General features: G+C 42.7%; 2 protein-coding genes across 3 annotated transcripts; both read left to right on the plus strand.

The window, feature by feature from the left end:
* Positions 1–6,679: 6,679 nt before the first annotated feature.
* Positions 6,680–9,884, plus strand: LOC109519380 (metalloproteinase inhibitor 2-like). The gene is made up of 5 exons (XM_019875873.1): positions 6,680–6,949; positions 8,377–8,456; positions 8,539–8,641; positions 8,839–8,963; positions 9,253–9,884. Exons 1-5 carry the CDS (start codon positions 6,820–6,822, stop codon positions 9,448–9,450), a joined length of 636 nt encoding a protein of 211 aa, XP_019731432.1. The 5' UTR covers positions 6,680–6,819; the 3' UTR covers positions 9,451–9,884.
* A 925-nt stretch (positions 9,885–10,809) lies between these two features.
* usp36 (ubiquitin specific peptidase 36) lies at positions 10,810–23,099 on the plus strand. 2 transcript variants are annotated; one of them, XM_019875848.1, is made up of 20 exons: positions 10,810–10,936; positions 13,402–13,667; positions 13,771–13,992; positions 14,231–14,341; positions 15,218–15,320; positions 15,421–15,488; positions 15,581–15,651; positions 15,930–16,012; positions 16,095–16,206; positions 16,301–16,441; positions 17,087–17,187; positions 17,276–17,414; positions 17,565–17,930; positions 18,206–18,433; positions 19,675–19,784; positions 19,983–20,576; positions 20,995–21,191; positions 21,266–21,451; positions 21,519–21,638; positions 21,824–23,099. In XM_019875848.1, exons 2-20 carry the CDS (start codon positions 13,415–13,417, stop codon positions 21,970–21,972), a joined length of 3,354 nt encoding a protein of 1,117 aa, XP_019731407.1. In that variant the 5' UTR covers positions 10,810–10,936; positions 13,402–13,414; the 3' UTR covers positions 21,973–23,099. The 2 variants fall into 2 exon arrangements, with proteins under 2 accessions (XP_019731407.1, XP_019731408.1); XM_019875849.1 differs by lacking the exon at positions 10,810–10,936 and having other exon boundaries at positions 13,415–13,667; positions 21,519–21,634; positions 21,821–23,099.
* Positions 23,100–24,042: the final 943 nt, after the last annotated feature.

Consider the following 24,042-nt stretch of genomic DNA (forward strand, 5'->3'; position numbering starts at 1 on the left):
TGAAGGAAGTGAATCTTCTTTTTGATTCGTGTCGGGTTGAAAAAAAAAAACACGAAGGAACTTGTGCAAACCGACCCGGTCTCCTGGGGGTCACTGTGGACATTCGCTGACATTGCGACAACGAACAATGAAATAGCAGTATATATATATATTTTTTTGCCTTGAGGGTTTCCGATGATTCACTGTCTGACCCTGTCACCTGTGAACAACGACTGATGAATGGAAAATTATGAACTTGTTTTCATCACTCGCTCTCGAAGGCGCGGGGGGGGGGTTGTTTTCATCTGTTTTTCCCCATTAAGCGCAATTAAGCACACGGGAGAGCACGTGCATGTGTGCATGGTGACTGACCAATAGAGGGCGCTAGGATGCCGTCCCATAACTCACCAAGAAGACATGAATTTGTTTTGTTTGTTTGTTTATTTATTTATTAAAACATCGTACAATACACAAAAATGGCATCAATCGGATTTTAACAAATATCTGCCAAGGGAGTAGTAGCTATCCGACAATAAGCACAACACACATATAACAATTAAATAAGATAAATACAATACATCCTGATTTATATGGCGCTTTGACAACAGCTGTAACTGTAAATATAAAATAACAAAAATAAAATCAGGATACATGTACTGTATCTTAATGCAAAGGACATGAAAAAAAAACATGGAGGAGGTTGAAAACAGTCATTTTTGTAATTTATTTCTCTGTTGTGTGGGCCCACGCATGGTGCTACCTCTGGAGCAAGGAGCTAGCTACTGAGCTTACTCGCTTGCTAGCTTACTATAATTCTACGAGCAAGAACAGCTACAGAAGTTTTTTTTCCCTGCCCCCCAGGGCCAAATGGAGGCTGAGAAAATATTAAAAATATTTTATAATCTCAAATAAAATGCTGGAGGGGCTTGAATGAGGCTACACTGATGTGAAGGTGGCACAGCAGCAGCTAGCCCCGGCGTAGCGCCATCGCTGACTGCTACTCTAATTTGGTGTGGTTTAATGTTGTCTACGGAGCCATATCCATACTTTTCTTGCTGCACTGAACCAGTGTGAGAAGGCAACAGAAAAACATGTCGTAAGTTAAAAAAAAAAATTGCTTGGCGGGGTTTTACTGTCAACAGTGGAAAATTTCTCAAGAATTCAATTTCAAAGATACGAAAAGATACACATCACCAGTGATGAAGGATGAGAGCAGTTCTCCATATGAGTCAAATACTCTTCCTTAGTGATTATGTTTTCACCACACACCTCATGCCGTAGGAACATGCCTGGGCGGGTGGGCTATGAGACGCATATCTCCAGTACACGAGAAGTCAAAGATGACTCCACCGGTCTCTGATGGGTCAGTGTTGCTGATTCATGTACCAAGCACTGATATTTGCTCACATAATTGACTTGGTTATCTGTGAATAATATCTGACTGTATTCCAATCACTGTGTCGCTCTAAGTGTTCGCATTTGTTTATTGAAATACTATGGCAATAATCCTAATTCCTGGCTAGGCATGACTGTGAGTGTGGATTGCTGTTTTTGAGAAAAATTCAAATTTCGAAAGCCACGTTAGCATCTTACGAAAGGCATAACATTGGGACAAAAAAAAAGGGACAGTTGTAGAAATAAAGTTGTGACATCCATTTTTCAACACCGTTTATCCAAATCCAAATCATTTTTTAAAGTAGACTGTACTGAAAAAATGTGTGCAGCCACGAATAAAATTTAGTAAACTCAACACACCATTTATTTCAGTATGGATGGAAAGTTGTTTTTTTTTTAACATTTATTGAACCAGGAATGTACCATTGAGACGAAAAAAAATCTTTTTTCAAGGGTGTTCCGACCAAGAGGAAGCAAAAAGTTACAATACAATTACAAGGACATACTGTGCATGTCAACAAAAAGTTGAATCTAAAATGACACATACATTTGGAAAAAGTTAGCAACAAAATGTCATTTGAACACAACCTGTAAGAATGAATGCTTCTCTGTGTGATTAAGTTCCAATATCAATTTACGTCATAATATTGCAAGAGTAACATTGTAAAGTTATGGGGATACTATGAAATGCAATGGTAACATTTTTTTAAAGTCACAATACAAGAAATACAGTCATTGTATTCTTTGTAAGAACATGTGAATTAAGTCAGTTTTAATGTCAAAATTCCCCTCACAGCCCCGATAATCTGACCTAATGCTGACCTTGGTGACCTTGACATGTGTTGCTTTGGGGGCACACAAATACAGGATGTCACAATCGCTTGTTTGCATGGATGCAAACACAAGCTGCAACAGAGGGTAAAACTCAAATTACGCAAATGAAGGAAGTGAATCTTCTTTTTGATTCGTGTCGGGTTGAAAAAAAAAAACACGAAGGAACTTGTGCAAACCGACCCGGTCTCCTGGGGGTCACTGTGGACATTCGCTGACATTGCGACAACGAACAATGAAATAGCAGTATATATATATATTTTTTTGCCTTGAGGGTTTCCGATGATTCACTGTCTGACCCTGTCACCTGTGAACAACGACTGATGAATGGAAAATTATGAACTTATGAACTTGTTTTCATCACTCGCTCTCGAGGGGGGGGGGGGGGGGTTGCTTCTAATAGTAAAACCACTTTCATGTATAATTTGCAAGCGGTGTAAATGTATGCCAAAATCAACCTGGTATAAGTTATTCAGTTTCATTTAAATATCCTCCTCGAGGACTATTATCTAAAAGTTGAATCATCCCAACGCTTTTACTGTCGTTGAGATGAACATTAATCAACATGTAATGCAATTTACGATTTTGTCACTTTATATTTTCGTTTTCCTGATCAAAATTGTCACCCTCCACTTCATTTCTACTGCAGCTGCAACTTCATTTCCACTGTTTTCCTCCCGACTTCTCCCCTTCACTCGAAAAACAATTTCATTTTCCTCCAAAAGCGCCAATAAGTTTGTTTTGAATACTCTCTTTTTGAATCAAGTCCGCACATGCGCAGGAAGAATTTACATAGACGAGTCCATTACATGTGAAGGCAGGGGGAGCACGTGAAACATAATGACAGATCTGATGTGTTTTAAAGTTTGCGATTCAAGACTAAAACAATAATAATAATCGCTTTAAATTGAAGAAAACGTCTTTAATCCGTTATTTAGCTGTTTGGGGTTGGGGGGTGTCGGAAATCTCATACATAAAACATGCAATTTATTTCAAAAACAAATAGCACATTATCTTGAAACGGCACATTTTTAAATATCAACAGGCACACCTCGGGTGACGTGGTTCGAGTCAAAGTCACGTTGAGTCTTGTTATAAGTTTTAGCCAACTACCAAGTCCTAAAATTGTCGACTTAAGTCTGACCCAAGTAAAGTCATGTGACTCGATTCCAATACTTCTGGTAAAAGGCACTCGATAGCATTTTTTTCCCTTTTTGGCTGTATTACTGCTTACTCTGTACCTCTTTGTCAAAGCCGCCTTCTCCCAACAACCAAATGTTATCATAAAACAATCCAGATTTCAACCCCTGAGGTTAAAGCCCATTCTGCCATGACAAAACATTCTTTTGTGAGGCCATGCAATTAATACACCTCAAGATGAGAACATGGCGGGAATGGGTCAGCTTTTGGTCAGTTTGGAGGTTTCTGGTATTCCTGTGACTCCACACAAAGCATAGTTTGACCCTTTTTCCATGATGTGTCATTTCCTCCTATTTTCTTCCTGCATCCAACATCTGGTAAATTCCACATGATCGACGCGTCATGGCGTCTTACAACATTTCCATGCATATGGGAACTTTCCATTTTCTCGACGGCATCGCTGTGCCGGCCCTTTGTCGTTCGAACTGCAAGCGTGATGTCTCCTGCTCTGTTTTTCAGATTAATCGTAATATGCTTTTCTTTGGAAAATAGTGAAAATGTTTACCACTGGGTGACCATAAACCAGAAACCGTTAGATAGCCAAGTATGATGTCAGGAAGCAAGACGGGTGAGTTCAACAGACTCCTCGTCTTATTTACACGCAGTCAGCTTGACGTATTGAAATGTTCAAAGGCTACACAACAACCTGAAACCGACGACAATGTTTATTCCTTCACATTCGTGAAACGTCAAAACCTCCAAAAGGCAATAATAGGCATGCCAAGCCAGTAGTTGGCTGAAAATACGTACCAACTGCAATTAAACTGTAATCAAAACAGACTCATACTGTATTCCCTCCCTTTTGTGCATGATTGCACAAAACCAACCAAGTTCCTTTTAAAATAAACACATCAATAAAACATATTTGATTACAAATATGTTCAAAACTTATGGAAATGGAGTCTTACCATGACAAGAATAAAAGTCATAATATTACAAGTATCTGAAGGATACAAGAAATGAAGTCAGAATGTAACAAGAATAAAGTCACATTCAGAGAACAAAGTTGCATTTTTGGAGAAAAAAAAAGTCATGATGTGGAAACTAGTATGTTGCGCATATAAAGTTGGAATATAATGAGATAACGTGCAAAGCTCTGGAAATAATTTTGTAAGGTTATAAGACAAGGTTGGACACTCATTGGAATAAAGTCAGAATGATATTAAAATAAAGTCAGACTATGATTATTGCAGGAATAAAGTTGGACTTTTGTTACAATAAAGTCACAATATCATTTGAAGGAATTTGTAAAGCTACTGGAATTAAGTCATAAGGTCAATGGAACACTCATACAGTTTTACGTGTTGTAATGCTACGCCATAAAAGCCAGCATGTTTCAGAAATAAAATCATAATACACGACTAAATCTAGAGGTATATAAAAATATATCTCAAGTTTTATATACAGTTGTGCAGGCAGGTTATTCTGGGTGTTGGTAATTTTAAGATACTAATTTTAAGATACGCACAAGCTATTTTTTAAAAATGGCAATTTGCGCTGTTGTGGGCGTGAAAACAGTGTACTCTGTTTGTCGCCAATCAAAGCGGCTCCTCTCATTCCCTTTAAATGCGGCACGCTCACATCTCACATGAAGACATCCCTGTGCGGTCAAAGGTCAAAGATGAAGAGCTCTGTGCAAAACTGCAGCACTGCCACTGCTCTCCGAAGGAAAGGCAACAGACAAAATCAGCGGGTAGTCTCATTAAAAACAAAATGACCTAGGGATGAAAGTTGGTGACTTTAATGTGATCTCATCTATCTATCCCAACCCCTGTGATTATTTGTGTAATATCCAAAACTATCTCTTTCGACATTTTGGACATCTTTTCCGATTTCGAGATTCAAAAACTGCTACTGCCACTCCGCGGTCAAGTTTCCAACAAAAAGGCCAATTACTTTGCATGAGTAAGTCAAGAATGTGACCATAACAACACGAGACTTCCCTAGACGGGGGCCCGAAGGTTCGGAGGACTCGCGCCCACATTGAATCTATTAAACTCTGAAGATGATGTCAACTCGCTCCTCCCAGTCTTCCTCTCTATTTTGCCAGTGGCGTTTTAATGACTGGAACTGACCACATCCATCAAGTCTACGAAGACAACTTAACTCAGCGTGTGTCACAGTCATGTACGTACGACATGTTGCACCATCAGTTGATTGTTAGCACCACAGCATCCATTTTTTTTTTTTTATGGCGTTGATGTCACATCTGGACATTTAATTTTGGATTGTCGTCATTTGGTGACGCGAATAAGCGTCTCGTCATCGCGTGACTTAAAGCCCAAGTATTATGGTCATTTTTCGGAAGAGCCTACTCGCAGGGCGGTGTCAAGGTGTGAATGCGACACCCAATAAATCAGAGGTGTGCTAAATTAGGGAGAGGGTAGGGGTGGATAAATTACGCTCACTCAATTTACTAGCACCTACCGCTGTCCTTTCCAGTCAGGAAAAAAAGTTGTTTTTGAAGTGTCTATTACGGTAATGTTGGTACTAACATGTACACGCAAAGCCAACATGAGCTGGCATGCTAAATTTAGCTCATTCCAGTGAAGATGGCTCTTTCAGAGGAAAGGACATGTTTGTTTCCTCAGAAAATAATTAACAAGTTTTCCCTTCTTTTACTTATCTAATTAAATTCAATAAACCACTTGCAGTGACTCACTTTTCCCTTTCCTTTTCCAGCCAAACAACCTGCAGTTCCAAAGCCAGTCCTTTGGCAAGTGGTACTGCAAATAGAAAAGAATATTCAGAATTTAATTGCCATTTTTTTATGGCATAAATTGCTTGGGGGCTTTTGATACGGAGGTCCAGTGACCCCAGTTTGAGAATCACCCGACCCAATGAGATGCCATCACAAGGATAAAGGCAAAAGGGGACCCAAAAAGAAGGCAGATAGCTCAAATCAATGACAAAACAATGGTGCTATATATATTTTTTTTTCACCGTGTTGCTTCTTTGCTTGAGACCCCACATTTATTCTCTATAATTTGAACTTGGGTTAGATCAGACGGTAACTGGAAAGCGCGGTCACATTCCTCTAACGTGTATCCCGCTCAAGTATTGGACTGCCCAACCCCCCCCCCCCTTAAAAAAACCGTCACGTACATACACACGTGCACGCGTGCATACGTGCGCGTTTTTTTGTGTGCGCGTGTGTGTGAGGGTGTGTGTGAATGTGTGTGTGTGCATACGCGCTTGGTGAGGTGAAAAAAAAGTCGTCAAACATTGCAAGTGACGTCACTTGTGGGCGGATTCTGCAGCGTTAAAAAGGCCCTCGTGAACGTGGAGTCCAGCAGAGCAAACCCTTCCTGCGCACTGAACAGGGCTTCCATTCCCAAACGGTTCGTGCAGAATCTTAATAATTTTTGTTTTTGTTATTTTGCTGCTGTTTTTTTTTTCCCTGAACGATCAACGATGAGCTGGACGGTGAAGAACCTGGTGCTGCCCCTGGTGCTGCTGTGCTTGTGGCTGTTACAGGAAGGAGCACAAGCCTGCAGCTGTGGCGCGACGCATCCGCAGCAGGGGTTTTGCCAAGCGGATGTCGGTAAGTTGAACGGTGCCCCGATTTCATTCGTTCTTAACTTTTTTTTTTCTAAAGCTATGAACTCGATTTAGGGGTGGGGATTTTTTTGACAGTATGTACGCGTGCTTTGATGGAGCGTGTTTAACTTTTTATCACGTTTTCATCGTCACGTGCAAGTCGAGTAACCCTGGTCGGATAAGGGGCGGAGCTACGGGGTGACCAGTGGCCACCCCGCCCCTGGCAAACCCCATACATTGGAGAAAATTTAGATATTTCTGATTTTTTTTTCTGCCATGTTCACATCGATTCTTAGACCCTTTGACATTCGGACACATTTTAAATAAAAACGACATATGTCAAGAATAAATGTACAATTGATCTAAATAATCTGTTTTAAGTTAAGAACATTTAAAAAGAAATGAGACTTTTGTGTCATTGTGCTTTTCAGATATGATTCGAATGATTGAGCCATTGGTTGTCTTTTGAAATGCAAAATGGCAAACTGTGATAAATGATCACTCTGATTGGCTGTGAGGTAACGAATCCATGCATGTAATTGACGAAGACTTTTAAGTTATTGCTAATGATCACAGGGCCAATGAACATCTCACAGTTTGCAGCACTGAGGTTAAAAAAAAAAAAAAAAAAAGTCTTTTACTGAACACCAGTAGAGCAACGTTTGTGTGTGATTCTGCACAGGCAGGCGAGCAGGATTACCGCTAATTGTAGCCAGAGGAGTTTCTCAGCAGCATCAGCACTGTTCCCTTCCAATTGTCCGCTTTTCTTGTTTTCCTCTTTTTCGCAAGTCAGCTTTGCTGCACATCTCCTTAAAAGGAGAGGCTGGATTCTGGAAGCACCTATTATAATCAAATCATGATAGATATGAAAAAATGATTTAGTTTGCTTTGGCGCCTCCTTGACAGATGTGGATTCTCTGTTAAGAAGCGTATGAGTCACTCACATTGGCTCTGATGATCCAGTGATACGTGACATGGTTGGCATATGGTCAGTCTTTCGAGACACGTGGAACTTCTATTTTTTTGTTGTTCAAGCACTTGGCTGCACTCAAGACAAAAAAGGCAAATCTGTAAAAGACTTAATCATATTTTTCCACTTGAAGTGTTCTATCCCCCCACCTCCCCATCCCACATTCAAACCTCTCAATCAGGAAGCTGGAAAGTAAGAGTGATTTCCTCATCCCCATTTTTTTTAAAACCAATCCAGGCAGGCCTGTGAGGGTTTTAGGAGGATTATCGTTGTTTTAATTCGAGCCTTGAAAATGCTGACTGGTTTCCTCAGTGTGTTTTGGATCCCGGCTGTGCACACTCATTCTTCTGTGTACAGCTGATGAAACAGTCATGCGGTGCTGCTGCTTCGGCCCCAAATCCCCTAAGCCCCATTTGTTTTTAATATAATGTCATCTTTGAAAATTCATTCTGTCTTTTCAGTTATCAAGGCCAAGGTGGTTGGAGTGAAGGCTGACGATGACTTTTTCAAACCCATTAAGTACAGCATCAAACAGACCAAGGTAAAAGACTTCAAATAGGCTTGAAATCTGCACGTATGCCAATTCAACATTTATCAAACTGATCTTAACTTTTTTTCGCCAGATGTTCAAGGGCCCTGACAAGAATTTTGATGCCATCTACACTGCGCCGACCTCTTCATTGTGTGGAGTCACTCTGGCTAAAGGCGTCGAGTATCTCATCACAGGTATTTATTTACAGTACAGTAACTAGTTGGACAAGCAAATTAGCACACTGCAAGAGTTACTTGAACTCAGTAAATTAGTAGTAGTAGTGATACTTTGATGTTTTGACAGTATGCTCAAATTGCAATCAAATTATGGGCATGCGGGACCAAAACCTCCCGCGAGTTTCTCAGTTCTCCTTTCGTCTTTGCATTTACAGGGAGATTGAAGTCCAACGACTCGCTGCACATCACCTTGTGCAACTTCCTCGAGCCGTGGGAGAAGTTGACCGCCATACAAAGAAACAGCCTGGTGGAGCGTTATGAAATGGGCTGCGATTGCAAGGTAGGAAACGTAACGTGTGGATTTTATGTTTCGCGTTTATGGTTTTATATTGCTGTGTGGTGGCCACGTAATCTTATAGATGGTGCCCACCCAAAACAGCGGCACCTACAGATGAAAGTGAAGTCGCTCAGTTTAAAGTGTGGAGATGTATAACATGTTGTAAAAGCGTGTGCGGTATTAATGATCTTTGGTCACGTCGACACGGTCTTTAAGAAAAATTAGCGTTTCAGTCGTCAGCCTACAATATGCAAACAAGATCATGAAAATCCTGTCCTTGGTTGCCTCGCAGATCACACCTTGCACCTCCATCCCGTGTGCCATCAGCAGCCCCGCCGAGTGCTTGTGGACTGACTATCTGACGGAGAAGATTACAAACGGCAAGCAGGCCCGACACTTTGCTTGCATCAAGAGAAACGACAACTCTTGCGCCTGGTACAGGGGGGCTGAATTGCCCAAGAAGAAATTCATGGATATTGAAGACCCTTAACTCAAATTTCGAATGAAAAATCATTGCAGTGTATTTTTTTTCTTCCCCCCCCATTGTGACGATTCAGCACTTTTTGACACCAAAGCACTTCTGTATAAACTACTGCTTCAGCAGAAATAAGCGCAGTCCACATAAGTCAGTATTAAGCTTCACTGCGATGTTATTACTGTTTTCCACATCTGACTATTTTTTTTTTCTCCTCCTTGTAGCCCAAATATATTTAAGTAAACAATGACGGGGTAAGGGTGGAAAAAGGGTTGCTCACTCCTGTGTTTTATATGCTGATGTTTTTAAGATGTTATATTGATCATTTTTGTCAAGAGAACAAGATCTGTTTTGCATACAAGTTTGTGTGGTCATGATTCATTTCAGAGCAGTGTTTTGAAATTTGTATCTTTTTGAAAGAAATGTTGATTAAATATGGTTACAGTACGTATGAAGTGTGTGTAGTGGTTACTTTAAATATGCTGCTCTCTAGTGGCAATAAATTGATGATGCTTGGAAAAACTATCCATCCATTTTCTCTCGTTTAATCCGGGGTAGGGTCGCGGGGGCATCAGTTTTAGCAGGGAAGCCTTGACTAAAAAGAATTACACTCGTATTTAAAAACAGCAAATAACATTGCCGTACATGCCATAGATGGGCAAACAAATACATCTACATGACAGTATATGGCATTATTATATTGCTATAGAAAGTATACATACACACATATACTCACACACTGCAGAAACAGACAAAATCATACTCATTGGTAAATATCACTTGCGTGAGGAATGATGATAAAGCATTTAAGTCTTTGTATTGAATTATACTGCTGGCCAGTGGCCCAAGACAGGCACATCAGAATTAATTATGATCAATGTAAGTACGTTATTACTATATGCTACAAAGTAAAATACCGTTCAATTTTTTTTTTGGAAGGAATAAATGCCATTTAATTAATTTCAAAGGAAAATATGATTTAAGATAATGGTGTTTTAAGATTTAAGATGCGGAACGAATAAACGAATACACTCGTATCTCAAGGCAGTTGTATTACGTCACCTCACCATCAATGGATTGGGAGGTCATGTCATCACAAGAAATCAAGGCAAATTGTATTTTGCAGAATCTGATTCACATCACATTTTACCACCACTACATCTATAACGTTTTAATTCTTGATTTTGGGCTCTAAATTATTTTATCTAGACTTAATCGTTATCTTGACATTAAACTCTCCAGTAGGTGATCATTGAAAATGGTAAACAGCAGAGCCCGCACGTCACGTGTCCATTCCCGAACAGCGTAATGACCATCTAGGCGCTGATTGGCTCAACTTGCTACCTAGACGGGATTTGTTCGCCGATTGGTCCTTGCTAGGTGTCCGTCATTCTCTTCAACGCCCTCTCATAATGCAGCATGGGCGAAAATACCAGCAGGCGGAGAAGCAACATCTGAGGAGAGGACTTCTCCCTTTTCAATGATTTTGAGCGATAAAAAGGTGAGACCGTTCAGAAATTGTAGACATTATTATAAATAAATGACCTATTTTTGTCTCGTTTTCGCTTGAGCGATGTCATTCGGCATTTTCCGGCACGGTGACGCGAGCCATCGTGCAGCAAGTGAGGGCTACTCGAAACCTCTCCGCCACGTTAAGTTAGCCGACTAGCTATTTAGCCACCGACGTCCTTATCCTCAAAGAGACGCTAAATGTTTCGACTTCTCAAAATTAAGGACAATAATGATCCAACGTGGCTCTTAGGTTTAACACGAACGTAATGGCATCGTCTCATCTCCCTTCTTACGCCGTGTAATGTCGACAGTGTTACTTGGTTAGCAACTTAGCATGCTAACCCCACGCCAAGTGGCCCGACGCGTCGCGGTCGTGAAACACCAGACGCCGCCGAGGTGAAAATGAGTAAACCCCGATCAAATCTCAGATTTAAAGTGATTTTAATTTATTACGACGTAATAATGACAATGTATTCCAGCAGCGCTTGCAGCTGGTTTGACTGGCAACGAGTCAATGGCTTGACGCGATTGGTGACGATCAGACAGTCTTCGATCTTCAGTGTCAGACGTATGGTGCATGAGGCCGATTATAATATCACTTAAAACACGTTTATAGTTTGTTTTTTTCCCCCATACCGGTACTTGTCATCACTGATTTCGCTGCATTGTAAATCCGTAGGAGTGTAAATTATGAATTTGACAAAAACAAACAAACACAAAAAAAAAAGACAGTCACAAATTGGGTCACAATTGAAATCAATGTACATATTCTAAATATACCTTGTGGACACCCACATTGGAAATACATTCACCCGGACTTTTAAGGGAGGGGAAGGAGTGTTCCATATTTCAGAGATGATATATATGAAAGGAGGAATGAGCGATATTGGAAAAACATGTGATATGGCTACCTGTAGTTTCATTATTCGCCTTTGTCTCTTGGTCTCAATATTTGCAGTCATCTCCACAGCTATATAAATAAATGCCTTTAATCTTTGGGTGTGGCAAATCTACAAACAAAGGTTTGTGATGAAGTTCATCACCAAGATTCCACTGCAAACAATACATACATTTAAATCTTGGCATTAGCACAAAAAAAAAGGCAGATAGATGAGATTGTCATCAAATAACGGATCATGGGTTCCCAAAAATATACATCTGCAGATGTGATTCTTCTGATCTTCACTAAACTCTGGACGTTTATTTTATTGCGACTTTCCGCGTGTCCAGTCAGCCAGTCAGTTGCATGATAAGTTTTTTTATGGCGGATGCCCTTCCTGATAAATTCTGCTCGATTTCTTAACCAGGCCCGGGACCGGCAGTGGGTGATTTTTGGAGTCATATTATCAGAAATGATTTGAAAAAAAAAAAACCTCAAGAGATTATGTAAAAATATGTGCTTCGTCTTGGGGGAAATTAAAAAAAAAAAAATGCCCTGGAGGGGGTGGAAAATTACTAAATTGGCAACAGAGATTGTGCTTTTGTTTACAAACTCCTCACTGATGATGACTGCAACGTTAGTGTAAGATGCGGGACGTGTTAAACTGCAAAATAAAAGAAAAGCATTTTGAGCAATAATTTATTGGGATTTTATTTGCTATTTACCAGTATTCTCTACCATATGTTGTTCAGTAAACATAATATCAGTAAACATAATATAAAAGCCATGTGATTTTTGAGGCTTAATTCGATAAACAATTGCAAGATCTGATGCTAAAGCCTTTTTCATAAGCAGTAGCGACCGATGAATTAAAAATGATTCTATTCAATGCCTTTGTGCATTCCTTTTTTAAATTTTATAGCCCCTTGAGTAACCAATTAGTTCCAATTTAAGAGCGACTGTTAAATTGCATAACAACGTCGCTGTCGTCACACCCTTGGGCTGCGTGTCGTCCCTCGGATCAGTAACAGTGGAACGTGAAGGTCGTAGTGTCCTTGTACATATGTTTGGGCCTTCTTCCCCCACCTCCCACCCCACCCACTCTGGTGACATCACCGTCCTCTGCGATGCCTTTCCAGGCGCTCTATAGCGTATTGGAGTGATGAGGAAAAAGAAGAGGTTTACATTTGATGTGGAGGACAATACTGACGGGCTGCATGATTATTAGATGACTGCTCGATGCTTGTTGTGGTTAAGCACACTCACGCTAAGCATTTAGTGTTGACACTCTCTTTAAAGGGGCAGTAGCCTTACTTTAACCAGGGGGCGGGTAATTCATTTTAATTCAGCAGAACTGACGAAATATGTTTGCCACCATAGACAAGAAGAAGAAAGTTTTCTTTTCTCATTTTTTCTTCTTAAAGTAACTCCAAAAAAGCATTTGTCAATTCATTACCCAACCCTAATTTGACATCGAACCAACTGTGTTGGTCCACGCAAGTAAGCTTTTTTTTTTCCCCCTCATCTTTCACCCCATCCCACACAATTGACTTCCCCCATTTTTTTTTTTCCAGTGATGTTTCAACAATGCCGATTGTGGACAAACTCAAGGAGGCTCTGAAGCCCAGTCGAAAGGAGTCAGGCGATGACGGCGACCTGAACAAGCTGCTGGCCTGCTCGGCCAAGAAGGTCCTCTTGCAGAAGATCGAGTTTGAGCCCGCCAGCAAGGGTTTCTCCTACCAGCTGGACAGCCTGAAGAACAAGTATGTGATCCTCAATCCCAGGAACGAGGGCGCCCCTGGGCAGAGGGCGGCCGAGCCCCCTCAATTCAAGAGGCAAGGTAACCAAACAGACCGCTTCATTCTACATTTGCCATTTGTACTCTGGAAATTCACACATCTGTGCTTCATAGTTATTTTAATTCAAAATGTGATTGTGTCTAGTTTCAGAGAACACGATCGGAGGCCAAGGCGATGGCATCGCTGCGCCGCAGAAGATGCTCTTCCCGGCGAACAAGCTGACCCTCAAGTGGGAGCGGGTGTACAGGGTGGGGGCCGGCCTCCACAACCTCGGCAACACCTGCTTCCTCAACTCCACCGTGCAGTGTCTCACCTACACGCCGCCCCTCGCCAACTATTTGCTCGCCAAGGAGCACAGCCGTGTCTGTGAGTCTTAAATCCCACACATGACAGGAGTGGCATCCAACCGTCCATCACGTGGAGCCAATTTTAGCTCACTTTGGGTGGAAGGTGGAGACGCATACTAATTATCTATCAATTGTGTCTATGTCAACATACGCAAGATTGTACTGTGCAATTGGGCTAGGCACACACAACTGTGTCATCGCCACAGTGACAAATTTCCACGCCGTGACACGTTGCGATGCTTTTTGTGCTCTTCCAGGCCACCAGTCGGGCTTCTGTATGATCTGTGTCATGCAGAACCACATCATCCAGACATTTGCCAACACGGGCAACGCCATCAAGCCCGTGTCCTTCATCAGAGACCTGAAAAGTGAGACCGCCGCCTTCACTTGAATTGCTTGACGCCGCGACACTGTGACATCACACTGCAGTACATTAAGCAAGCGCAGGCCTGGAAAGGAATGAATGGATGGCGTATGGGGAGAGGAGGGGATGAGGCGTGAGTTGAGGTGCTGGAGTCCCAAAGGACCCCACCCCCTTCCAACGACACTCCCTCCCTCACTACCTGCTTACTGCTGCAGTCTCCTTAACCACCACCCACCCCCCTCCATCTTTCCCTCTCGTGCCCTCTCCGTCTCCTTGTGACTGCAGGCCTGGATGTTTTAGCTCCAAAATACTCCTGAAAAGACTGAGGGGGGGCAACAACGCAATGTCACTACAGTTGAATTATTAGAAGGAAAAACACATTTTAGATTTCCACCGACTGCAGGTGACTTATTGCTGTTTGTGTGAAAGGATGCTTTGCTGAGAATGCTCTGATGATGAGCACATTAAATATCGACCAGTTTCATACCGGCCCCCGCCCCCCTCCCTTTGTGCCTCCAGGAAGGGCTCGAAGCTTTCTTGGCTACATTAGCGCTAATGCGATGAGTCTGTTAGAACTCGCCTAGTGACCGTAAATGTTTCATTAGGTTTTTAAAAGTGCAGGTTGCAAAAAAAAAAAAACATTGTGGGTGGTTACTCAGAAAAGCATGCCCTAAATCTGCTTTGAAATATGTTGTTGTGACATGATATAAAAAGATTAACTGCGCTCTTTTGGCAGTCAAGAACGAATGACCATTCTGAACAACACCCTCAGGCCATTGCCTTTATTATGCTTAATGCCATAATGAGAGAGTTTGCACTTCAAAATATGTTATTTCAGCGATTTATGGAGAGTTTGGTCACACGTGCTGTTTTTCTGCAGAAATCGCCCGACATTTCCGCTTCGGTAGCCAGGAGGATGCGCACGAGTTCTTGCGGTACACCATTGACGCCATGCAGAAAGCCTGTCTCAACGGCTACCCAAAGTAAGGCCTGGTTTTCTTTGATATATTTTATAACATTTTCATTTTTCTACATAAAACAAAGAACGTTGCTGATTCAAAGCTCTTTTTTCGTTTTGTCTAGGCTTGACAGGCAGACACAGGCCACAACACTTGTGCACCAGATCTTTGGAGGTTACCTCAGATCACGAGGTATTTAGAGTGTTTTCAAGGGAGCAAAATGTCACTTGTGACAATTAGTTGATTGACCCATTGATTGCTTTTTTTTTCTTCCCTCTTTGCAGTAAAATGTTCCATTTGCAAAAGTGTGTCAGACACGTATGACCCTTACCTGGACATTGCTGTGGAGATACGGGTATGTTCCAACAGAATTTATCATCATCTTTATTTTATTTTCCGCTGTTCGACTTGCTAGCGTCGGCTATTGCCACCAGCCTAAAAACATTCATGCAACTGGCACCATGGGACTGAAAACAGCGACAGCCGTACCTTACTGAAAAAATATCAGACGTAATTGATTAATGGACTTGACTTGGGCAAAAATCTTTCATCACTTTATTACTTCATTTCAACTCATAATGTCTTGAACTCGCTGTAGAAATATTGCGGCGTCTTTTTTTTTCTGTCTTTCAGCAAGCTGTCAACATCGTGCGAGCCTTGGAGCTTTTTGTTAAACCGGATGTCTTGAGTGGAGAGAATGCCTACATGTGTGCCAAGTAAGTCGAAGGACCCTTTGTATACTCTATGCGGTCTATTCACGTATAAAATGAGTGAGGAGTCCCTCCTATCACCTTGCAGGTGCAAAAAGAAAGTGCCGGCGACAAAGCGTTTCACCGTCCATCGAACATCAAATGTGCTGACGCTTTCCCTTAAGAGATTTGCCAACTTCAGCGGAGGGAAAATAACAAAGGTGGACAAACAATTTCACAGAGTTTGAAGGACCACTCTTGTTTCTCCACACAGCTCATATTTTACCTCCTCTTGTCTTTTTTTTTTTTAAATAGGATGTTGGCTATCCAGAGTTCCTAAACATCCGCCCGTACATGTCTCAGAGCTCTGGTGATCCCGTCATGTACGGCCTCTACGCCGTCCTGGTTCACTCTGGCTACAGCTGTCACGCTGGACACTACTACTGCTACGTCAAGGTGCGACCATGACAGACATATGAACTTCATTGTAAAAAAAACTGCAACAAAGGCTTGAGAGGCAGCTCGTGTTCATCCTGACTTTTCTCTGGGCAACGCTTTGGCGTTCACCCTCCTCTTAAGTTTGTTAACTTGTTTTACCAGAAATGTTTTATGGGTCAGGGTGACCTGTGAAATTATCAGGAGAGGAAAAAAAAGAACACACTACACTGACCCCTAGTGGTGAGTGATGTGCACTACAGCACTGAACCAACATTTACTAACTTGAAGTGAAGTGAATTCCTATTTGTTTATTGGGTATGTTTTATCTGGAAATGAGAAGCTTTTTTTTTTTTTAAATGGGTCATACGTTAAAATCGATGCCACAATACTTCATCGTGGTTCTTCAAAATTGTCCGATGGAATCAGGGATAAGGAATTCGAATTGGGACGTTATCAAAAAAATATTTCTTAACACAATGTCAACAGCTAACCTTTTTTCTGCTTTCTTGTATAATATCCAGGCAAAACAAAGTCATTTAATAAATCACAATTCCCTTTAATGGCAATAGTGGCCAGCATATAAATCATTCTGGGCTTAGGCGTTCCATCCATTTTCTCAGTTTATCCTCATTTTGGACTTTTTTCTGTCTTGTGTTATTGTAGGCAAGCAATGGACAATGGTACCAAATGAACGACTCCATGGTGCATTCCAGTAACATCAAAGTCGTTTTGAACCAGCAGGCTTATGTGCTTTTCTATCTGAGGTGAGAAGCGATACACGTCTGCACTCTTCCATAATGTTTTCATGTTCATGCTTTTTTACCGATGCATCTGTTGTACTGTTTATCGAAGGATCCCCGAAACGAAGAAGAATGCAGACGGACACACCGGCAAACAGGGAATGTTGCATTCTGGGAAGAACAGCGCTTCATCCGAGCAAATAAAGAGGGTTAATCTGAATGGACCTCTTTCCTCCCCGCAGGTCACAAAGGTACATTCCCATCCCTAAATATTAACGTAAATCCCATCTTTTTGAGAGAGCCGTTTAGTTGTCTTAAGTGGCAGACATGTCTGGAACACCCTTGAATTTGACGGGTGGGCTCTGCTTGAGTAAATATGGTTTCCATGCCCGTTTTAACAGAAACTTGAGCCAGCACAACTGCGTAAGATCCAGTCCATGGATGGCGGATTGGGCCTGCCGGTCGCCAGAAACGGCGCGAGTACTCCGCAGCATCAGCTGCAGAACCGGCTCACCAGCTGGACGTCGTCCTCCAACGGCGCCACCAAGCTGCCCGGCGGGCCCACGGTTATCGAGGAGCCCTTCAAGAAGCTGAAGAAGCCCTCTCCGCAGAGCCACTCGCGCTGCGGCACGCCGACGCCGTCCAACAGCAATGGCGTCGGCAGGACGGATGGAGACAAAAAGCAAGATGGCGGCAGAGGCCTCACTGCGTCTACCTCATTCAAGTCTCTGTCTGACTCCTCCTCTGCCGACACCACTGAGTCCAAGGTAAGTCCACCGGCCCAGGGGTTTGTTGCCTCTTGTTGGACAGTTCAACATGTTGTGTGAAGCTGTAAGTAGATGAGCGAGACACATGAAATATCACCGGACTCTTGCTAACGTACGTTAAATGCTCGGTGGGCCAGATTGAAGAACAGATCCCATTCTCTGCCTGCCCCTGAGCAAAATCGTATGGTTAAAATTGTGTTGACAACCGTTGTGTGCAAACTAATTCCTGCGCCATGTTTGAAAGCGCATTTTTGCTCATCGTTCGGTCCATCCAGGACATGGCGGGTCCTAAGAGTGCGCCGGCAGGAGGTGCGCCCTCCACCCCTCGCAAAGCATCCAGCAGCACGTCTTCTCCCGCCAAGAGCGTGGAGCGCTCTCACAGCGCAGAGGAGCCGAAGACGGTGAAAATGAAACCGCCGGCCCTCAACAACATCACATCGGAAGCCAGCGGCAGCACCATGTCGCCGCCGCCCGCCAAGAAGTTGGCGCTGTCGGCCAAGAAGGTGAGCGACAATTCCCATCCGCACGCTGAGACAGTCGAATAGCGTTTTGTCAAACTTGTTATGCTTTTGTTTAGTTTTAGTTTTAATGTTATTGTCATCAGTTGTAACATTCTGAACGGGTTGAAAGTTAACACGAATTTTAGACGGGGCATTGGGGGGAAAAACGATAATGGCTCAATTAAAATCTATTGCACATCATAAAAGTTCTCAAAGATTAAATGTATGAAACTCAAACATGACTCACATCTGTACAGTCAAGACACAAGCCAAAAAGCTCAGTTTTCCTTGAAATTTTAGATTTTCCAAAATTTCCATTCTCTCTCAAAAAAGCGTTCATTATTTAAATATCGACATCGATACTTTGAGTACTTTTCTGTTCAGGAGCATTTTCACCATATTTTGATGTGGGAGAGCCCCCGTCAACTCATGCCACTCAACTTGCCTCAACTTCAAAACACACCAAAATCGCTCTTGGGAAACAGATTGCCGCCTGTCACAACAATTGTAGATTTTAAATCGAATGTTTGCATATTTCAGTACTTCTCATCGCAGTGACAATGTGACACAAATACAAACATTAATTTTAAAAAAGTGCATTCTTTTACATTTGATTGTACATTAATTTCACACTCTTAAGTTGTCCGTTGAATGTAAATGTTCGTTTTTAATTTTTTTTTTTTTTTTTTTTTTGAGAGATTTACTTTTTCGTTTTATGATCAGTGAACAAAATATTTAATCATGCAAGATTTTGGCTTGACTGAAGACTTGCTTTGAAGCAAGTAATGACTTGACTTGACTCAACCTTAAAATTTGGTGTTGACTTGAGTTGCATGCTTACCCCCCTCCCCCTTCAATAATTTGGGATTTGCTTGAGACTAGAAGATTTGAACTTAGTTACGCATAGTGTGTATGACCTGACAGGTGGCACAGCGGTGTATGTGGCACCTATACAATCCAAAAACGCATTGAATATTGTCGCGTCAACGGATCTTGCGAATGTAACGCTCTAATCAACCACACAGTCTATGGTTTGTCTTCTTTTCCTTTTTTTACCTTCTTTTTTTCTAACCATTTCTAATTGTTCTCTGCCATGCCCCCCTGCCCCTTCCTCTTTGCTCCTCCATCTTTTCCTGCCATCTCCCTTCCTTTATTTAATTTAACTCTCTCCATTTTTTTTGTCACATTCATGGCTACTTTTTTCTTTTAGACCACCAAGTTTTTATTTTTGTCGATAACTGCAGGCTCGCAGCCGGAGTCCGAGCAGCATTGATGATGCTCCGCAACGACTGTCCGGCGACTCCCCTCATCCAAATCACCCTAACCACTTCGCTGTCACGCCTCGCACTCACGGGTAGGATGTTTGTTGTTTGTTATAATGTATTTGGTTTCAGAAATTATAATTCGCTTCCCTTGTAAAAGGCATCGTGCATTTTAGGTTCATTTTGACATTCCACCCCAACGACCAAAATAATCCTTACCTTTTTTTGTGAGCAGTGTAAGTTTCTGGCAGGGGGCAACAAAAGTGACCATGTTACTCTTTTTTTCCCAGAGCTACATCCCATTCCCCGAAAAACCACTCATCTCCTTTGAAACGCTCCCATCTCGTCACGCCGCACGCCAGCCCCTCTCTCAACGGCTTCCAAAGTCCTGCGCAAAAGAGCCCCAAGGCTTCCCACCAGCCCCAACAAGAACCAAATGACCCGGCGACTCAAAATGTCAACCAAAAGAAAAGGAGGAGAAAGAAGCGGCGCCACTCCAAGGTGGAACTCGACACGGACGCTGTGGCGAAGGCGCCGTGCAGCCCCCCCGGCGAAAAGAAGAAAAAGAAGAAGCGAAAGAGGGAGCAAGAAGACGGTGAGAAGACCGCGGCGAGAGAAAGCGTCCCATCCCATCTGGATCCGTCGAAGCCGGAAGAGGAGGACTGGTGCCAGGGCGGCATGTGGAGCCTCTCCAGCTGTCAAGAAGCTGAGAAGCTCAAACAGACGCGAGACTCCACCACGGTGGCGACGTGTCAGACCAACACGAAAGAACGTGAGATGGACTGCGTGTTGTTAAAGAAGAAGAAAAAGAAGAAGAAGAAGAAGATGATGATGATGGAGGCTCCTCCGCAGGACACAGATTCACCACGTGTAGCTTTGGAAAGGTGAGAGAATTGATATCATTACTCCACTTCGTTCTACTTATTTACGTGGAGGCCTTCATTTATCGAAGTACATAAGTATAGAATTCTTTTCGTGCTTCCAGTTGTGGTTTTGGGCACGAGGCGGTGAAAACTCTGGAATCAAATCGCTGCACACATTTAGACAATCAACAATACATGTTCACACCTATATGCAATGTTTTGGAAAGTACTCCGAAATCTTACGCAACAATGGAGAGAACTTAAACGCAGCAGAGATTTGAAGCGAAAATCTTAGAACAGCGATCTTAGAACATCGTTTGTGGTGTGACGAAAACCGATTTGAATAATGTGAGTGCATCGAATCAAACTCATATAATTCACATGAATACACAAAAATTCATTTTTCAATCATACACCCCCCCCACCCTTTGAACTGCAGCCACGCTGAGCCGAGCAACGAAATGGTCCTCAGCAAGAAGGTGAAAGTCAAAAAGAAAAAAAGGAGGCTGAAAGAAGAAGTGAGTCGGGAGGAAGACGAGACTCGGCCTCGCTCGCAGGGGGAGAACGGTGACGCAGCGGGGCCGCCGCCCAAAAAGAGCACAGCATGCGGTGAAAAGGCGCACAAGCCGAGCACTGGTATGCGCACACGTGCAAAAACAAGCACAAAAACAAAAAAAACGGCACGTTTAGTTATTCCGTCGTGTTTGCAGTCTCGGTGGTGCTTTGGGACAGCCAGGTGAAGGACGGCTACAAGCGTTGTCAGGCTCCAGCGAGCAACGCGTCAGGTGATACCCCGGCCCGTGCCGCCGCTAGTGTGTCCTGGGACGGCAAAAAGAGCAGCGACGTGGTGGAGGAGCTCATGCGGAACGCCATGGACAAAGCCTACGGCGCGAGCGGTGAGAGTGTTTCTGTGGAAACGGAGGGCCAAACCATTTTGAAAAATAATCACATTGCCTCCTGTAGTCCTCGGTTGGGACGGCGAAGTTTCCGCTGTCAGTCGCGATGCCGTCCAAGATGTCCGCCTCGCCATGAGCGATACTGTGATTGACGAGTGGGACGAAGAATTCGACACCGGAAAAGTGAGTGATGGCGACGAGGAAATGTGTGATGATAACCATAGAACAGGGTTAGCAAAGTGCCCTTATCGGAATTAGTAGCCGTAGAAAGACCCTTAAAACCTACGACGGCTGTAAACGTCAGCTTTTAAGTGCGCCACCTATGGACAAATCATCTGGAACATCTTTTCCTTTGCTGACTTTCACCAGGTGAAAAAAGTAAAAAGCTTGAAGAGGGAAAAGTGGAGAGGCGGCAGCAGCATTTTCCAGCAGATCCAGGACCGCCGCAAAAAGTGGTCCGTGATGCCTGGCGGGAAGCGAGCCTTCGCCGGGCGTCGCTGACACCCTTTGACTGGAAATAGACACGAAACCCCATAAAAAAAAAAAACCCAACAAATTCCACTTTTGTTTGTTTGTTTTGTTCTCAGTTCTGAATAATGAGCCAAACAATAGGACTGATGGACCACCATTATGTATCATTTGCTTCAGGCGCCACTTTTTTTTTTTTTTTTGGGTCCCATTTTGAACACCTCTGTGCCACTTGATCTCCTATGAAATGAATTTCTGGATATTTTTGCCCTTTCCAAATTGTGTTCTAATTTTCTACCTTTTTATCAGCTGATGTTTTATGTTGCTCTGTTGAATGGCTCTTTTTTGTTTTTGTTTTTGTTTTTTTAAATTCAGGTCCACAATTTATGGAGCACCTGACATGACTTGCTTGTGGGGGATTAAATTGTGACCACAATAAACTGCCCCACATGTCATGTCTAGTTCTCAACTACCGTATTTTTATCTCTTTATTTTTTTTTTTTTAACTCACAATTTCATATCCAATCTGATAAAACCCACTGTTCCGATTGTTAACAGTATTTGCGCTGTGGGGGTGTTTATCAACTCACAGTTCCACGTTGCGCTTGTTCTTCTCCACGTGTCATTTGAAATAATTATATACCTCTATGCAATTTTTTTTCCCCTTTCTGCCGGTTATCTCCACAAACTGGACGGCGACGCGGGAAACCACCCTGTATGTACTGTACGCCATCGCCATGTGACCACAACCATTTTATAAACGAGTGAAATGTGGCGCGGGGGGAAAAATAGGACAAAATCTTCCACCCGACCATTAACTTAAGACATGAACTGTACAAATACCACAAAAGTGACCGGTCACTCATGTTTGGGTCCCGACTCACAGTATTGGGGGGACCCCCACCCCACCCTGCACCAACGTCATGACAGAAAACCCATTTAAGTGTACAGTCCTCCCATGCTGTAAAGTTTAGCCCCTTCTTTCCATTCTAGAGATTTTGCCTTAAATTGGCTATATAAATATATACATATGTTTTTTTTAAAAAACGGTTATAAATATCTTGAAAAGACATCTTTAATGAGTCATTTGGTGGGCGTTTACCTGCTCGTGTGTTTTGTCGAGGCCACGCGGCACTCGAAATGGATGCTGTTTGAATTAAAAGAGAAAAAAAAGTTGCAATGAAGTTGTGACTTTTTTTTGGGGGGGGCGGTTGGTTGGTTTTGTCAAGATGTTGCTGCTGTGTTTGTGCGATGTCTGCTGAAAAATGCCAGTCGAGTTTGAGTTTATTTGTGCTTTCAGTCACCGGTGCGTTGGAATCATGACAGGAACAAAGAAATCCTGGGAGTTAGTTCCATTGTGTGGTCTGCAACCAATCACAAATGTTGGTTTCGTTTCAGAAATTCAAAGTAGTGTTCCAAAATAGGGCTTCAAGTGTGTGTTGGTATGAGGATCAAAAAAGGTGGCGAGCCTTTCCTTTCAGCCATACTTCCTTTTGTTCCTTATTTTGCCCTCCTTTCTCCCCTTTCCTTCATTCTCCGTTTCATATTGTCCCCTTCCTCTCTCTCTCGTCCTCCAATACATCGTACGTTCCTTCATCCTCTCCTTTTATGTGCTTGCTTCCTTCCCACGTGCCTTCCTCACACTATTTCCCACCTCCCTCCCTTCATCCACTCTCTGTTGCGTCCTTGTGCTTCTTTCTTCCTTTCCTACATCGTTGTTTCCTTTTATATCATACTTGCCTCCTTGCCCATAACTTTTTCTCATTCAGTTTCCCACACCCCATCCTTTCATTCCATCCTGTCTCCCTTTTCGAATGTATGTTGGTATGAGGATCAAAAAAGGTGGCGAGCCTTTCCTTCCAGCCATACTTCCTTTTGTTCCTTTTTTTTCCCCCTCCTTTCCTTCATTCTCCATTTCATATTGTCCCCTTCCTCTCTCTTTCGTCCTCCAATACATCGTACATTCCTTCCTCCTCTCCTTTTATGTGCTAGCTTCCTTCCCACATGCCTTCCTCACACTTTATTTCCCACCTCCCTTCCTTCATCCACCCTCTGTTGCGTCCTTGTGCTTCTTTCTTCCTTTCCTACATCGTTGTTTCCTTCTGTCATCCTTACTTGCATCC

The sequence above is a fragment of the Hippocampus comes genome, unplaced genomic scaffold (assembly GCF_001891065.2).
Source record: "Hippocampus comes isolate QL1 unplaced genomic scaffold, H_comes_QL1_v1.1 scaffold93, whole genome shotgun sequence".
Taxonomy (NCBI): domain Eukaryota; kingdom Metazoa; phylum Chordata; class Actinopteri; order Syngnathiformes; family Syngnathidae; genus Hippocampus; species Hippocampus comes.